The sequence below is a fragment of the Myxocyprinus asiaticus genome, chromosome 7 (genome assembly GCF_019703515.2).
Source record: "Myxocyprinus asiaticus isolate MX2 ecotype Aquarium Trade chromosome 7, UBuf_Myxa_2, whole genome shotgun sequence".
Classification (NCBI taxonomy): Eukaryota; Metazoa; Chordata; class Actinopteri; order Cypriniformes; family Catostomidae; genus Myxocyprinus; species Myxocyprinus asiaticus.
Window position 1 is genome coordinate 10,675,538 of NC_059350.1, and position 15,643 is coordinate 10,691,180.

Here is a 15,643-nt window from a genome sequence, read left to right on the forward strand (position 1 = left end):
CATATATATATATATATATATATATATATATATATATCAAACCAATTTCTATCACTTTGCTCTCTTTTAGAACTGGAAAGCTCAAGAAGATGAAGTAGTATTCGATTCTGTCTATGAAAACATTTTAATATGTATTTTTACCTGCAAGAGTGTACATTTCTATTAGTGTCAAATAAAAAATAAAGATAGTTTTTATGATATATAACACAATATGCTCAGTGTAACCTAAAACACCAAGGAATAAAGGAATATTAAAACGATTGCATGCTGGATCACTCTATCCTGCTTCTTTTGTTTATTGCTGTTTTTTTTTTTTTTACCCCCAAACTACAGTCTTTTTGTACTGAAGTGAAATAAACATAGGCTAAAACCAAGGAAATACAAATCATATGCGTATCAAAGTACATGAAATGTATAGGGTTAAGGACAAGAATAAAATTTAATAATTAAATAATTGACAGTACTATTTTTACACTTCATTTATATAAACAACTATACGTTATATATGTTGTACTGTATATATGTTATATATAACATTTAACTGTGAACATAGTTTGATTTCTAAGTAGTACATAATTGTAAGAGAGTAAACCAAACAAATTTAGCTATACATTTGCCACAGATGTTTAATGTAAATGACAGTTGCTGAATAAAAACAGAAGGTTCCAAATAGATTTTTCAATCTACATCCTCCATTTTAGCATGTAAACCAATCAAAAAACAGTTCGACTTTTGCCAACCAATGGAAATACTCGCAGCAAAGCTTCCTGTTTCACTTCCACTCCTTCTCAAGTGTCAACAATGGCAGCCGAAGGAGATTTTCTAATGCGCTACCGAGCGGTGTCAAACAAACTGAAAAAGTAAAAGCTAAAATTACAAGTTTTTTCTAGCAATGAATTATTGATTTCCCTGCTTGCCTTGGCAGATAAGTCGTTATGTTTACGATTTTGAGCTGATGATTGTCAGTGTCGTGAAAACTGCACAGCTGCTAACTAGCACATTGCTAACTATATGTAAAAAGATTAGAACTAGTTTCTTTAATTTGATCGTCATTGTGAGATTATAAACGTTTTAACTAAAATTAAGTGTAGGGCATGTTTTTATTTCCTGCTTAAATTGCCTGGCATAGCGAGTATTTTAAGATAAGCTATTTGCACGATTGTATTATCAACTAATTTAGCTTCAGTTTTGACATTTTGCTCCTTATTTTGACTTGTCTTCTTTAAATCACAAAGGCGTTTTCTGCGGAAGCCTAATGTCGCTGAAGCAAGTGAACAGTTTGGTGAGTATTGTGTTGGAACATTGTTGTTTCTGCATTTACAATGGAGATCCAGTGTTGTGGAAATGTGACAACAGACAGCTCTAGTAGTCAGTGTGGATGACATCCTTCCACAGGTCAGCTGGCCAAGGAGCTGAAACAGCAGGATTGCCCTCAGTATGCTGCCTTCTGTAATCTAGCCATGGCCCGGTAACACAACATCTCACCTTACATATCTTAATGCTTTGATATGAACATGTGAACATGGTCAAGACATCAGTGTAAATGCTGTTTTGTCTTTCTCTGCAGGTGTGAACAGACGCTGTTCAATGCTCCAGGAGAAGCCCTGGCTCTTACCGATGCAGCCCGACTCTTCCTGGCCTCCGAACAGGAAACTAGGGCACTGAGAGCCCCAGGCTTTGATGAGAACATGCTGGCAGCAATGAACTGCTATAGTTTCGCCATTAAGGTATTTAGCACAATCCAGATTATTTCCAGTTTTGCATGCTCATGCAGGTAATACATAAACCCAGGTTATTATTTTGTAGAAAGTTGGGCTCTACACGTTGTTGAAGCCTATTGGAATAAAGTCGTTAGCTTGAAACACGGTAAATAGATTATTGGCTTGGTATACTTTTTGTACTAAGTGTTGCTCTTGCTCAACTGAACCTGACAAAAACATCAAGCCTTCATTGACTGACCACTACTGCCTCACTTGCAGTCAGGGAAAAGGGAATAAAGCAACGACTTGAAGCACGGCAAAATCTGTTTTTAAAAATGTGGTATATATAAGAATAGTTCATGCTAATTTATCAGGTGCCTGCTTCTCAGCTAATTCACTATGTTAAAATAATCTTAACATTTATCAACAGTAATTTGAAGTGAACTTTTCTAAGCTTTGCTGCTGTTAAAAGCCTAATATCTTGGAATCACATGCAGATTTTGTGTTTATTTGTTACATGTTATACTGCAAATATGTACTTGTATTGTTCAGGTCTATATTGAGATGAACCAGCCTGTTATGGCAGCCAGTCTCTCACTGGAGCTTGGCAATGCTCTGAAGGTGAGACATCATTCATTGGAATAAATTGGGCAACTTTAAAAAAAAAAACATTTTCAATTAGGCTATTGGATAATTTGTGTATTTGCTGTTTTCCGCAGTGCTTGCTTATGATACATGTCCCTATTCTTTATATGTGTAAAGGAGATGAACAGACCAGGCGAAGCAATAGTTCATTTCCAGAGAGCTGCCGAATTGCAGATTCAGACTCCGATTGAGTCCCTGCTGTCGCTGTGGGAGATGGCCTCCTGCAAAATACTGACCCGTGAGTGCAAAGGGGCAAACTCCTGTTAGAAAACGTTTTTTTTTCAAGTCACACTATAGATTTTATAGTTGTTCTATTGTTGCCGTAGTAACAGTCATGTTTGATTGACAGGTGATTATGATGGTGCTCTTGCAGTGCTGTCTGAGATGCAGCTTATTTGTCAGGAGAGAGGACTACAGCTACCTGGGACCAACACCCCTGTTGGTATGAAGATAATTGATTTGTATTAGGGCTGTAAATCGATTACAAATAATAAACTAATTAATCGCACATATATATATATATATATATATATATATATATATATATATTGCAAATAGAGTTAGACATGTTTCAACAGATATAGTTCTTTTGATAAAAGAATATGTTTACATGCCATAAAAAAAAAATTGAATGCTGAATTTTAATTTGCTGAAGTTTAAAATGTCAAAACTATTATTCTCTCTGGCTGCCGTTCAGTCTATCGCGCACATGCTGGTTCTCTCTCGCATGCTTTCGCTTTTCACGCTGACTGGTTCAGATGACAGTGAACAAGCATTTTCAGACAATACGAAGAGATACGGCAGCTTGCAGTCGAGTCCAGCGTGTACCTCCTAGAAAAAATTGATATACACCACCGGTCAAAAGTTTAGGGTCATTTACTCATTCTTTATTGTTATTATTTTTCACATCTAAGGATAATAGTAAAGTCATCAAAACTATGGAAGAACAGAAATGGAACTATAGGAAGAATTATGTTGTGACTAAAAAAAATCCAAAATAAATCAAAACTATGTTATATTTTAGCATCTTCAAAGTAGTCACCCTTTGCCTAGAATTTGCAGACATGTACTCTTGACATTTTTTCAACCAACTTCTTGAGGTATCACCCTGGGATGATTTTTAAACAGTATTGAAGGAGTTCCCATCAATTCTGGGCAGTTATTAGTTGCTTTTATTCAGTCCAATCAACCATTTTTTTAAATACAGTTTTAATTTTATAATTAAATTAATATGTTGGCACAGTTATATTTTTGTCTACAAAACTCATTTCAAACATTTACGTAAGCATACGCCTTCAAATCAAAAGGTTTTCAAGATCATGAGAAACGTTTCAGTCAAGTGACCCCAAGCTTTTGAATGGCAGTGCATGCCAATTTTAGCCACAGGAAGTGGGGGAAAATATTAGTGAAGTTTCAGGAAGTGGGAAAAAAAATGGATACTGAATTAATTGCGTTATTTTTAATTGTTAAACAGTCAACTATTAATTGCAGAAATTAACATGTTACATTTCCCAGCCTTAATTTATTTATTACAATATAACTTTAAATTAGAGCTGTCAGCTGATTACCATTTTTATTTGAATTAATTACATGACATGCATATTAATTAATCTAATCGCTTATATTAATATTTGCTGAGAAAGGCCCCCAAATAAAGATCATTTGATATAAATACATAATTCAAATTACACACACATATATACAGTGCATTCAGAAATTATTCAGACCACTTTATTTTTTTCACATTTTATGTTGCTGTCTTATGCTAAAATGCTTAAAAAAATTAAAAAAAAATAAAATGTTCACATCAATCTACTACTCCATACCCCATAATGACAAAGCAAAATCAAGATTTTTGATAACTTTGCAAATGTATTAAAAAGAAAAAACTGAAAAATCACATTGACAAGTATTCAGACCCTTAACTCAGTACTTGGTCGAAGCACCTTTGGCAGCAATTACAGCCTCAATTCTTTTTGGGTATGATGTGACAAGCTGCGCAAACCTGGATTCTTCTTTGCAGATTCTCTCAAGCTCTGTCAGGTTGGATGGGGACCATCGATGGACAGCCATTTTCAGGTCTCTCCAGAGATGTTCGATTGGGTTCGATCCGGGATCTGGCTGGGCCACTCCAGGACATTCACAGAGTTCTTCCTAAACCACTCTTGCGTTGTCTTGGCTGTGTGCTTAGGGTCATTGTCCAGTTGGAAGGTGAACCTTCGACCCAGTCTGTGGACCTGAGCACTCTGGACCAGGTTTACATTAAGGATATCTCTGTATTTTGCTGCGTTCAGCTTTCCTTCAACCCTGTCCAGCACCCCAGTCCCTGCCACTGAAAAACACACCCACAGCATGATGCTACCACCACCATGCTTCACCGTTGGGATGGTATTTCACAGGTTATGAGCAATGCCTGGTTTCCTCCAGACATGAATTCCAGGAATTGAGGCCAAGCAGTTCAATCTTTGTTTCATCAGGACCAGAGAATCTTGTTTCTCACAGTCTGAGGATCCTTTGGTGCTTTTTAATTTGTCTTGCACTGATGAGAAGCTTCTGTCTGGCCACTCTGCCATAAAGTCCAGATCGGTGGAGTGTTGCAGTGATGGTTGTCCTTCTGCAAGTTTCTCCCATCTCCACACATGATCTCTGGAGCTCAACCAGAGTGACCATCAGGTTCTTGGTCACCTCTCTTACCAAGGCCCTTCTCCCCTGATTGCTCAGTTTGGCTGGGTGGCGAACTCTAGGAAGAGTCCTGGTTGTTCCAAACTTTTTCCATTTAAGAATTATGGAGGCCACTGTGCTCTTGGGAACCTTAAATGCAGCCAAAAAATGTTTGTAGCCTTCCCCAGATCTGTGCCTTGACACAATCCTGTCTCTAAGCTCTGCAGGCAGTTCCTTTGACCTCATGGCTTGGTTATTGGTCTGATATGCATTTTCATCTGTGACACCTTTTATAGACAGGCGTGTGCCTAACCATGTCCAATCGATTGAATTTGCCACAGGTGGACTCCAGTCAAAGTGTAGAAACATCTCAAAGATGATCCAGAGAAATGGAATGCACCTCAGCTAAATTGCAAGTGTCTTAGCATAGCAAAGGGTCTGAATACTTATGTCAGTGTGATGTTTCAGTTTTTTCTTATTAATTAATTTGCAAAGTTATCAAAAATCTGGTTTTTGCTTTGTCATTATGGGGTTAACAAAATAATTTAAAGCATTTTATCATAAGGCTGCAACATAACAAAATGTACAAAAAAAAATGAAGGGGTCTGAATACGTTCTGAATGCATTTTGTGTGTGTATACACACACACACATATTATTCAAATTGGAATATATTGCATTATTGTGGCAGATGAATAAAGCATTAATTAGGCAATACAAGAAGTGGCTTTATAAGTCAATATATTGTTTATTGTATTTCTATATCATTATACATCGAGAGCAATCCATTTTACTGAGAGCAATCCATTTTGTTGAGTTTGTCAATCTGCCCTGTTCTCACAGGATGTGTTCTTGCATTCCGTCTGCGCTATTTTAATTGACGATCTATGTACAAATGCATCAGACGGATCCTTTTGGAGTGTCTCACTGGTTTTCAGTGTCATAAACGCCACGTTTATTGGACGCTGTGTCAAGTTAAAAGTAGTTGAAACTTTGAAGATTGCATCTCGAGTTCCTTGCATTTTGTTGTGCTTCTTCCAGCTGTCAAGAATGCGTCCTGTGTGACCAACTCTTATTTTGTTGCGGTGCTGCTTGTGAAGTTTGTTTAGGTGTGCTGACTGCCCCCTGCTGATGCAGCTAGTAAAAACACAAAATGATATGTACTTCAAAATTGAATTGCTCCGATGGTAGGACAAATGCGTACTTTTATTACAGCTCAAGGCTTAATGAATTGCATGAATTTTAATGCTTTATTTTTTTATTACATTTAATGAATTAACGCTTTAAATCGACAGCCCTGCTTTAAAAACAATATAGCCAATGTTAGTTTTAAATTTTTGGTTAGTTGTAGTCCGCAAATATTTACACAGATATAAACTAAATGAGAGAGGTATGTGTGAGGTTTTGGTGGCCAAATATTTTGAGGTGTTCAACCTCGGGTTATACCCTAAACTCTACAACCAGTGATCATGTGTTTGTGACTTCTGACCGATATTCATGCTTTTAAGGAAGAACTTTGCAGTTCCATTGAGTCAGCAGTCTTTTGAATTGTGCTGACATCAGCTAATAATAATATCACCAATTCATGCAGAACTTCTGTTTGTTTCAATTCCAGGGGCATTTATGGATATCATAGCAAAGTGTGAAATTTCCAGAGTATTACTGCTAATGCTGCTTGAGGTAAATTCTTGTTTATTTGTAAGGGTTCTTGGTGGGCTCGCATGATGTTGCTACAGTTTGAATGTTCATGAACATAATACAAACAAGTGATAACAATTTCAAGTGTTTTTGTTTACTTTTCCTGAAATTTATATTTGGGTATGTTTAGCCTCCCCCTCAGAAGCTATTACCCGAGCATGCTCAAACACTAGAACGATACGCCTGGGAATCATTCGACTCGCACAGTCAGGGTAAGACTTCCTAGCTAAATAATACTATAGTATTTGAAATTGCAGTCATTTTAAATTAACTCTTGTCACCTTCCTTCCCCTAGTAAACTTCCTCCCAGAAAATGTGTTCCTCCTCCTACAGTCAGTTGTGGTAAGAATTTGTGCAAACTTCACATTCTCAAAACATATCTTGTGCCAAAATAATTACACGGATGTTTCGTAGAGCCCTTATCTTGGATTAAGTTGGCCAAAATGGTCTGACCTGACTGGTTCTGTTTGCAGATGGCCTGCCAGGAGAAGGATACAGAATCTCTGAAGGCTCTCCAGACAGAACTATGGTGAGCTTTCAGCATTTCCTGCTTCATGCTGGGCTTTGATCTGTATTGGATTGGAGCTGTTGCAATTAGATAACCATTTTGAACCTCCCCTCTGTCAACAGGCCACTCCTTTCAGCAGAACAGAATCATCTCCTCCATTTAGTGGTTCAGGAGAGAATTACACCCTCTGGTCAGGGCATATAATTAAGTCCCTTTCACCCCCCACCCCCACGATACAAGTTTTGTTGGAACAGTCCTATGCCAGTGCCTGGTGCATTTTGCATGAGGACTGTAGGTCAGTGGACCTAGTAGAACTGTACTGTATATACACATAAGAAAACAGATTTGCCTCTATTGACATGCTTAACTGTCATGTCTCAGAATTGTTACTCATAGAAACTGGCTTCTATGAATACATACATTTTATTCTTCATTAATATTATATTTAAAAGCAGAAAGATTTTGTTGTATATTAATCAATGTTGTAAATAAAATTACAAAAGAGATTCTTATAATCAGGTTTTTATTTGTGTGATTACTAAAATGAATGTCCTTCTCTGTAGAGTTTACACTGTTTGGCTTTGCATTAAAAAAATAAAACTGATTCTTCCCATTGTCTGTCAAATTGCAAAATAAAAACACTTGTAGAACAGGCTGAACCTTTGGTTAAGCAAACAAAATACAGTAAGCAGAAACTATAAATTAGACCTCCATATAACAAGGGGCTTCTTCCTTGAGAGAATACTGAATTGTTTTTTTGTTTTGTTTATTTACTCCCATTAAAAATACATTGACACTTTTTAAGATTCTGAAAGCTGAACTCTTTTGGAACATTCTGTGCTCTAGAATCAGAATCATACGTGATCATCCGACCACACGAACATCCTTCATATTCATGCTAATCAAAATTGTTGGCATAGCAATAGGGCCCATGATGTTATCAACGTAAACTTTCTGCACCTTGAGTTGTACAAGTCACATAGAAATAGAACTGTAAATATCGTGGCAAAGCGTTTGTTTAGTCAAATTACAAAAAGAACTCTACATTATGGAGCCCCTCAGAGGACCGGGCAACAATTTTTTCTGAAATAGTTTTGCGTTCCCTTGCAATACATACAGTATACCATAGTATTCCTACAGTAACCAAAATGTAAAGGGATAGTTCACTCAAAAATGAAAATTCTCATCATTTACTCACCCTCATGCCATCAGATGTGTATGATTTCCTTTCTTCTGCTGAACACAAACGAAGATTTTCAGATGAATATTCAGCTCTGTAGGTCCATACAATGCAAGTGAATGGTGGCCAGAACATTAAAGTTCCAAAAAGCATGTAAAAGCAGCATAAAAGTCATCCATAAGACTCTGGTGGTTTAATCCATATCTTCAGAGTTGATATGATTAGTGTGGGTGAGAAACAGATCAATAAGTCCTTATTTACTAGAAATCTCTACTATCACTTTCACATTCTGTTTTTGTTGCTGGCGATTCACATTCTTTGTACATATCGCCACCTACTGGGAAGGGAGGAGAATTTATAGTAAAAAAGGACTTAAATATTGATCTGTTCTGAAGATATGGATTTAACCACTGGAGTCGTGTGGATTACGTTTATGCTGCCTTTATGTGCTTTTTGAAGCTTCAAAGTTCTGGCCACCATTCACTTCCATTGTGTGGACCTACAGAGCTGAACATTTTTGTTTTCAGCAGAAGAAAGGAAGTCATGTCATGAGGGTGAGTAAATGATGAGAAAATAATCATTTTTGGGATAACTATACCTTTAACCATGATATTCATAGTGAAACCATAGTGATAATAGAGATAATACACACTAAAACTTTCGTTATAAAAATCATAATTTTGTGGTTATGGTTTTACTATACAAATACCACAGTAGGTTTTACCGTATAGTAGACTGTAGTAACCATAGTTTTTGGTGTTAATTTGGTGTAAATAATTCATCTGTAGTAATATTGTAGTAACCATGACTGTTGTAGGCTAACCATGTTTTGTTTTTTGGTGGAAACACATTTTTACTATAATAATATTGTAGTAACTATAAAAAGTAAGTTGTTTTTTTTGTTTTTTGTGGTGGAAACCATGGTTTTATGGTATACTGTATCAGTGTAGTAAGCATGGTTTTGCTATAGATTAACCATGGTAATTCTAGTGGTTACTGGTTTTACTACAAACCATAACCACAAAATTATTATTATTTTTTTTTTTACCATAGTTTTCATTTTCCTGTATTATTACTATGGGAATATCAAGGTTAAAATATGGTTACTATAGTAAAACCATGGTAAATCTATTGCGAGGGCAAAACTATTTCAGAAAAAAAAAAATCCCCCTAAAAGTCTTCTAAGGCACTATCCTGTGCTATTGCCATTTACAACAAAACAAAAATCCATTGAAAAGAAATACAGTGACATAGTGTGAGACATAATGTCAGAACAAACATACAGTTGTGCTCAAAAGTTTGCATACCCTGGCAGAAATTGTGAAAATTTTGGCATTGATTTTGAAAATAAAACTGTCTTTTATTTAAGGGTAGTGATCATATGAAGCCATTTATTATCACATAGTTGTTTGGCTCCTTTTAAAATCATAATGATAACAGAAATCACCCAAATGGCCCTGATCAAAAGTTTACATACCCTTGAATGTTTGGCCTTGTTACAGTCACACAAGGTGACACACACAGGTTTAAATGGCAATTAAAGGTTAATTTCCCACACCTGTGACTTTTTAAATTGCAATAAGTGTCTGTGTATAAATAGTCAATGAGTTTGTTAGCTCTCACGTGGATGCACTGAGTAGGCTAGATACTGAGCCATGGGGAGCAGAAAAGAACTGTCAAAAGACCTGTGTAACAAGGTAATGGAACTTTATAAAGATGGAAAAGGATATAAAAAGATATCCAAAGGCATGAAAATGCCAGTCAGTACTGTTCAATCACTTATCTCTTGATACCAAGCCAAGGTCAGTTAGACCAAGAAAGATTTCAGCCACAACTGCCAGAAGAACTGTTTGGGATACAAAGAAAAACCCACAGGTAACCTCAGGAGAAATACAGGCTGCTCTGGAAAAAGACGGTGTGGTTGTTTCAAGGAGCACAATACGACGATACTTGAACAAAAATGAGCTGCATGGTCGAGTTGCCAGAAAGAAGCCTTTACTGCACTAATGCCACAAAAAAGCCCGGTTACAATATGCCTGACAACACCTTGACACGCCTCACAGCTTCTGGCACACTGTAATTTGGAGTGACAAGCCCAAAATAGAATTCTATGGTCACAACCATAAGCGCTATGTTTAGAGAGGGGTCAACAAGGCCTATAGTGAAAAGAATATCATCCCCACTGTGAAGCATGGTGGTGGCTCACTATTGTTTTGGGGGTGTATGAGCTCTAAAGGCACGGGGAATCTTGTGAAAATTGATGGCAAGATGAATGCAGCATGTTATCAGAAAATATTGGCAGACAATTTGCATTTTTCTGCACGAAAGCTGCGCATGGGATGCTCTTGGACTTTCCAGCATGACAATGACCCTAAGCACAAGGCCAAGTTGACCCTCCAGTGGTTACAGCAGAAAAAGGTGAAGGTTCTGGAGTGGCCATCACAGTCTCCTGACCTTAATATCATCGAGCCACTCTGGGGAGATCTCAAACATGCGGTTCATGCAAGACGACCAAAGACTTTGCATGACCTGGAGGCATTTTACCAAGATGAATGGGCAGCTATACCATCTGCAAGAATTTGGGGCCTCACAGACAACTATTACAAAAGACTGCACGCTGTCATTGATGCTAAAAGGGGCAATACACAGTATTAAGAACTAAGGGTATGCAGACTTTTGAACAGGGGTCATTTCATTTTTATTTGTATTTATTTTTTGCCATGTTTTGTTTTGTGATTGTGCCATTCTGTTATAATCTACTGTTGAATATGAATCCCATAAGAAATAAAAGAAATGTGTTTTGCCTGCTCACTCATGTTTTCTTTAAAAATGGTACATATATTACCATTTCTCCAAGGGTATGCAAACTTTTGAGCACAACTCTATGTCAGAACAAATATACTTTGGTTTATATTAGTTTGACTCGAACCAAAATAAACCTATGTATGTTTGTTCTGACATAATGTATCTAGTTTAAAGTGCACGTGATGTTCTACAGAAACAATCATTCAACTCTCAGAAGAAAGTTTAAAACTACACTCTCATAACATTTATATATATATATATATATATTTATGTACTTTATATGTAAAACTTTCTCTTTATAGATACATTTTTACATTTCATTCCTGAATATACTATATATTCACATCTTGACCATCCTTAAAAAATAAGCCCACACAATAAAGTGTGTTCAGACCCTCTCATTGCCCTCAGTGCTTTATTAAAACAATCCACTGTATTCCAACATTTATCTTCTTGTTTAATAAACCTTTCTGGCCATGTTTCTTCAAATGCTGAGTAAAGCGTTTCTCATTGGTAGATTTTAAGTTTTGCAAAATGAGCTGCAGATGTTGTCATTAGTTGTACAAGTTCTGACAATTCTAACCGAGACCTGTAACATCTCAGACAACTCATTATGCGTAACTTACTGCACCTAGACTTTGAAGTAAAACAATAATTCATAGTCTACAGTAAATTTTGCATGACAAAAGAATAACCTAGGCTGAAGATTTGCACTGGGGGCGAGGGCTAAAGTTTAATCCACTCTCTTGCGCAGGATGATATACATAATTCCCGTGAAGAGGGTCAGCAGCCAGCCAAACCAGGCCATGATGTAAGACCAGCCATACCACCCATCCTTCTCACCTCTGTGAAAATGATCAGTGTAGACTGACAGAGCCACCATTATGCAGAAACCTAGAGAGGCAACATAGTGTAAGTCAATGTCAGATGAAATTCATTAGTGCCCTGTATGTTTGTTTTCTTACTGAGTTTGAGACAACTTTAGAACAGCACTAGATTTCCAGACAAAGGAACTTACAGGAGATGAGTTGCACAACACCGGAGATGGTGAAGCGCTTTCCTTTACCCAGAGTAAAGAGTTGAAATATGAACACAGTGAGAGAGATCACAGCAAACAGGCAGGACAGCACTGCAAATGCCTGTACCGCCTGCAGATAGTCTAGAAGGAGTGATTGAAGGGATATATTTTATAGCCTATGTCCCAGTCTGTACAAGTATATGTAATTATTTACTTATCTGATGACAAAGCGAATGCTTCAACACTGTTTCTGACCTTATTGATAGCTGATTGCAAAGCACAAAAACATGGCAAGTGAAAAAGAAGTTCACTGAACCATCATTGTTACTGTCAGGGGAAATGCATTGTTTGTCTCACCTTTCCGGTAAGAGGTGGGTATGTCCATGTACACCCAAACATCGTCATTGTTCTCCATCACCCATCTTCCCCACAGGTCTGTGTAAAGGGTCCTTGTAAACCACCATGCCTGGGAAAAGCAAAAGACAACCCAATTCGATGTATTTCCTGGTATGTCTTTGGACAAAGATGTGCATCTATACTCAGCTAAAACTATCAGAGAGTTCTTCAAACACAAAACAGTTTGTTAAAAAATAAACAATATTATTAATATGGAAAATTATAGGTTCAATGACTGTCAGGCCAACAGTAGTAGTAAAAACACATCCAAATGACAACTTACATACTTCTCAAGTCAATCTGTTTGCACTTCATTTCATTAAAGGAACAGTTCACCTGAAAATTCAAAATTTACTCAATAAATTTACAATTTACTCACTCCCATGCCATCCCAGATGTGTATGACTTTCTTTCTTCTGATGAACACAAATTAAGATTTTTAGAAGAATTTCTCAGCTCTGTAGGTCCAGAACTTTGAAGCTCCAAAAAGTATATAAAGGCAGCATAAAAATAATCCATACAACTCCAGTGGTTAAATCCATAACTTCAGAAGTGATATAATAAAAGTGTGGGTAAGAAACAGATCAATATTTAAGTCCTTTTTTACTATAACTCTCCACTTTCACTTGCACATTCTTCTTCTTTTATTTTTGCTGATTCACATTATTTGTGCATATCGCCACCTACTGGGCAGGGAGGAGAATGTATAGTATAATAGTAAAAAGGTAGTAAAAATGTATCTGTCTCACCCACACTTATCATATCGCTTCTGAAGTTATGGATTTAACCATTGGACTTATTTTGGATTACTTCTGTGCTGCCTTTATGTACTTTTTGACCTTCAAAGTTCTGGCCACCATTCACTTGCATTGTATGGACCTACAGAGGAAATATTCAAAATCTTCATTTGTGTTCAGCAAAAGAAAGAAAGTCATACATATCTGGGATGGCATGAGGGTGAGTAAATGATGAGAGAATTTTCTTTTTTGGTAGAACTAGGACAGAACATTCAGAAAGAAAAAAGAAAGAAAGAAAGATTCACTTACATCATCTATAGTTGCCCAAAAGAGGAAGAAAATTGTAGTAAGATGAAGCAAACAGATTCCTGCCAGGGCCTTCAACATATTCAGAAGATGAAGGGAAGAAAACAAGGTGGAACAATATCCTGCTGTGCAGAAAATATTACAAAACATGACACAGTAGTTATTCCACATCAAAAGGCCACCTATCATATGATGGCTGCTTGGGAGTGTAATAGAAATGAGACAGTTTTAGCCATGTGTCACACTGATGGTATTGTGGGATGCAATGACTTAGATGTCATTTTTTCATTATCCAAAATGCTGATGCATGCTTTTCATTCACATGAATACTTTCCCCAATTTAGTAATAACTTCTATGGAAATTAAGGCATGTGTATTTATTTACACTTATGTCAGGTTAATTCTTCCTACAATGCTTACAGTGAAGCATTCATGTCATGGCATTAAAGTTTCATGTGTCCTAATAGACACATGCAATTGGCAGCTATTATGTTCTCTTCTAATAGTGCCTGGTGACCAACTCCTATTGGGACAGTTAGCTGCTTCCAAAATTACATGCACAGATTTCCATCTGCTTTTTAACTATAATAGATGTCACGTGAGGCAAGAAGAACTAAAGGGGTGGGGAAGATGCCTTTTTTATCACACTTAGGTGGAGTGACGTCCCATAAAATGCTGATGCATGCTTTTCATACAATCTACAAAGAGATTTTCAAGAAAAAAATAAAATAATATAATATCATATTAGACCTTCTGCCACTACATTCATATTTTATGTATTAGTGGGCGATTCAAAATAACGTTCATGCGGCCATGCGTGCATAAGCAATCTATTATTTATTGTCATCTACCAGCAAATCTACATTTCATACACATTCAACGAATATACAAAGGAATGATTGTCCCAAATGCGGTTAACATCACGGCTACCGCAAATTACAGATGTCTGATACAAAGAAGGAATTCGTGCAACGTCATACGTTCGGCTGTGGCTTTATCCAAACAGTTTGGATCAAAAGTGATCAGTTACAGTTCCGTATATTTATTCCATTTCTTTTAGTTCTATTTTATTTTGTAGATGCCTAAATGTAATAAAAAACGATGCCTTTAAAATCTCACCGACAGATCATTTTTACAGCGCTGGCACAGATAGGAAAACGTTACCTTGAGTATTTTAAGCTGACAATTTATTTCTTGGTTTTCGCAGTCTATCTGTTGACCCACCATCCAAGAGGATTCTCACTTCCCCTCACCTCGTCAGTTGTCTCGCCCCCCTCCCGCACTCTTTGCTGCAGAGAGAACCCCACCCATCCCGAGGACTTACTTTTACTAAGTCCTTACGTATCCCACATCCAGATAGCGTACAAGGAGACACACAAATGTTGATTTCTGCTGTTGTTAAAAAGCTACCCAAAATATTTTATTCAACGAGTTGAACTGCTTTTGAGCCCAATGTTTAGATGCTTCATCTGCATTCGAAATCACACTAAGTTTCTCCCTTGAATTTGCCGCATACCCGCTCAATCATTACTGGTACATCTCCATAGATTTCTAAGAGTTTGTGAATTCTTCATCCTACTACCAAAAACTGTTTTGTGCTGTACACCCTAGCTGATCTATCCACATGCCACAGCATCCTAACTCAGCTCGTCTATAAATACACGAGGACCGCAGCCTCCAGACACGACCAGAGTCGTACACATAACTGCACTGCACCTGCAAGCCAAGGTTAAAAAAAACCCCACATGCATCACATGGCTACCGAACGTTCAAAACTCATCTGTCCAATCACAGTGAAGTTAAGTAGCTCAAGGCAGAAACTGATGCAGCGGTTGATGAGTCATCTAGAGTAGACTTGTAGCGACACCCCGCGTCTGAGCTATAGTTCACCCCAAAATGAAAACTCTCTGATCAGTTACCCTCATGGGCGATTCTAGTATTTACATTTTAAGCCCCCAGTGACACTTTAAGATGTGAACATGTATGTATT

General features: G+C 37.1%; 2 protein-coding genes across 5 annotated transcripts; one reads left to right on the plus strand and one right to left on the minus strand.

Moving 5' to 3' along the window:
• Positions 1-781: 781 nt before the first annotated feature.
• On the plus strand, positions 782-7,815 carry f8a (coagulation factor VIII associated). The gene is made up of 12 exons (XM_051703358.1): positions 782-860; positions 1,236-1,282; positions 1,396-1,468; positions 1,568-1,727; positions 2,253-2,321; positions 2,463-2,583; positions 2,695-2,787; positions 6,621-6,685; positions 6,834-6,915; positions 6,999-7,045; positions 7,177-7,232; positions 7,334-7,815. Exons 1-12 carry the CDS (start codon positions 802-804, stop codon positions 7,413-7,415), a joined length of 954 nt encoding a protein of 317 aa, XP_051559318.1. The 5' UTR covers positions 782-801; the 3' UTR covers positions 7,416-7,815.
• Positions 7,816-9,218: 1,403 nt separating this feature from the next.
• LOC127444143 (epithelial membrane protein 2-like) lies at positions 9,219-14,943 on the minus strand. 4 transcript variants are annotated; one of them, XM_051703360.1, is made up of 5 exons: positions 14,818-14,943; positions 13,657-13,775; positions 12,572-12,680; positions 12,215-12,355; positions 9,219-12,090 (listed from the first exon to the last, which is right to left on the minus strand). In XM_051703360.1, exons 2-5 carry the CDS (start codon positions 13,732-13,734, stop codon positions 11,930-11,932), a joined length of 489 nt encoding a protein of 162 aa, XP_051559320.1. In that variant the 5' UTR covers positions 13,735-13,775; positions 14,818-14,943; the 3' UTR covers positions 9,219-11,929. The 4 variants fall into 4 exon arrangements, with proteins under 4 accessions (XP_051559320.1, XP_051559321.1, XP_051559322.1 ...); XM_051703361.1 differs by having other exon boundaries at positions 13,657-13,778; positions 14,818-14,921; XM_051703362.1 differs by having other exon boundaries at positions 12,215-12,256; positions 13,657-13,725; positions 14,818-14,912.
• Between the last annotated feature and the right edge of the window lie 700 nt (positions 14,944-15,643).

What these genes read in the sequence shown, in the direction of transcription:
- LOC127444143 (XM_051703359.1), bottom strand. Translation starts at nt 14,880, where the DNA reads ATGGTGGGTCAACAGATAGACTGCGAAAACCAAGAAATAAATTGTCAG. An exon ending in TTTGGGCAACTATAGATGAT is followed by an intron (nt 12,681 to 13,656) that starts GTAAGTGAATCT and finishes TGCTTTTCCCAG; the next exon opens with GCATGGTGGTTTACAAGGAC. An exon ending in ACCCACCTCTTACCGGAAAG is followed by an intron (nt 12,356 to 12,571) that starts GTGAGACAAACA and finishes CACTCCTTCTAG; the next exon opens with ACTATCTGCAGGCGGTACAG.
- f8a (XM_051703358.1), top strand. Translation starts at nt 802, where the DNA reads ATGGCAGCCGAAGGAGATTTTCTAATGCGCTACCGAGCGGTGTCAAAC. An exon ending in TGGGACCAACACCCCTGTTG is followed by an intron (nt 2,788 to 6,620) that starts GTATGAAGATAA and finishes TTTCAATTCCAG; the next exon opens with GGGCATTTATGGATATCATA. An exon ending in TACTGCTAATGCTGCTTGAG is followed by an intron (nt 6,686 to 6,833) that starts GTAAATTCTTGT and finishes GGGTATGTTTAG; the next exon opens with CCTCCCCCTCAGAAGCTATT.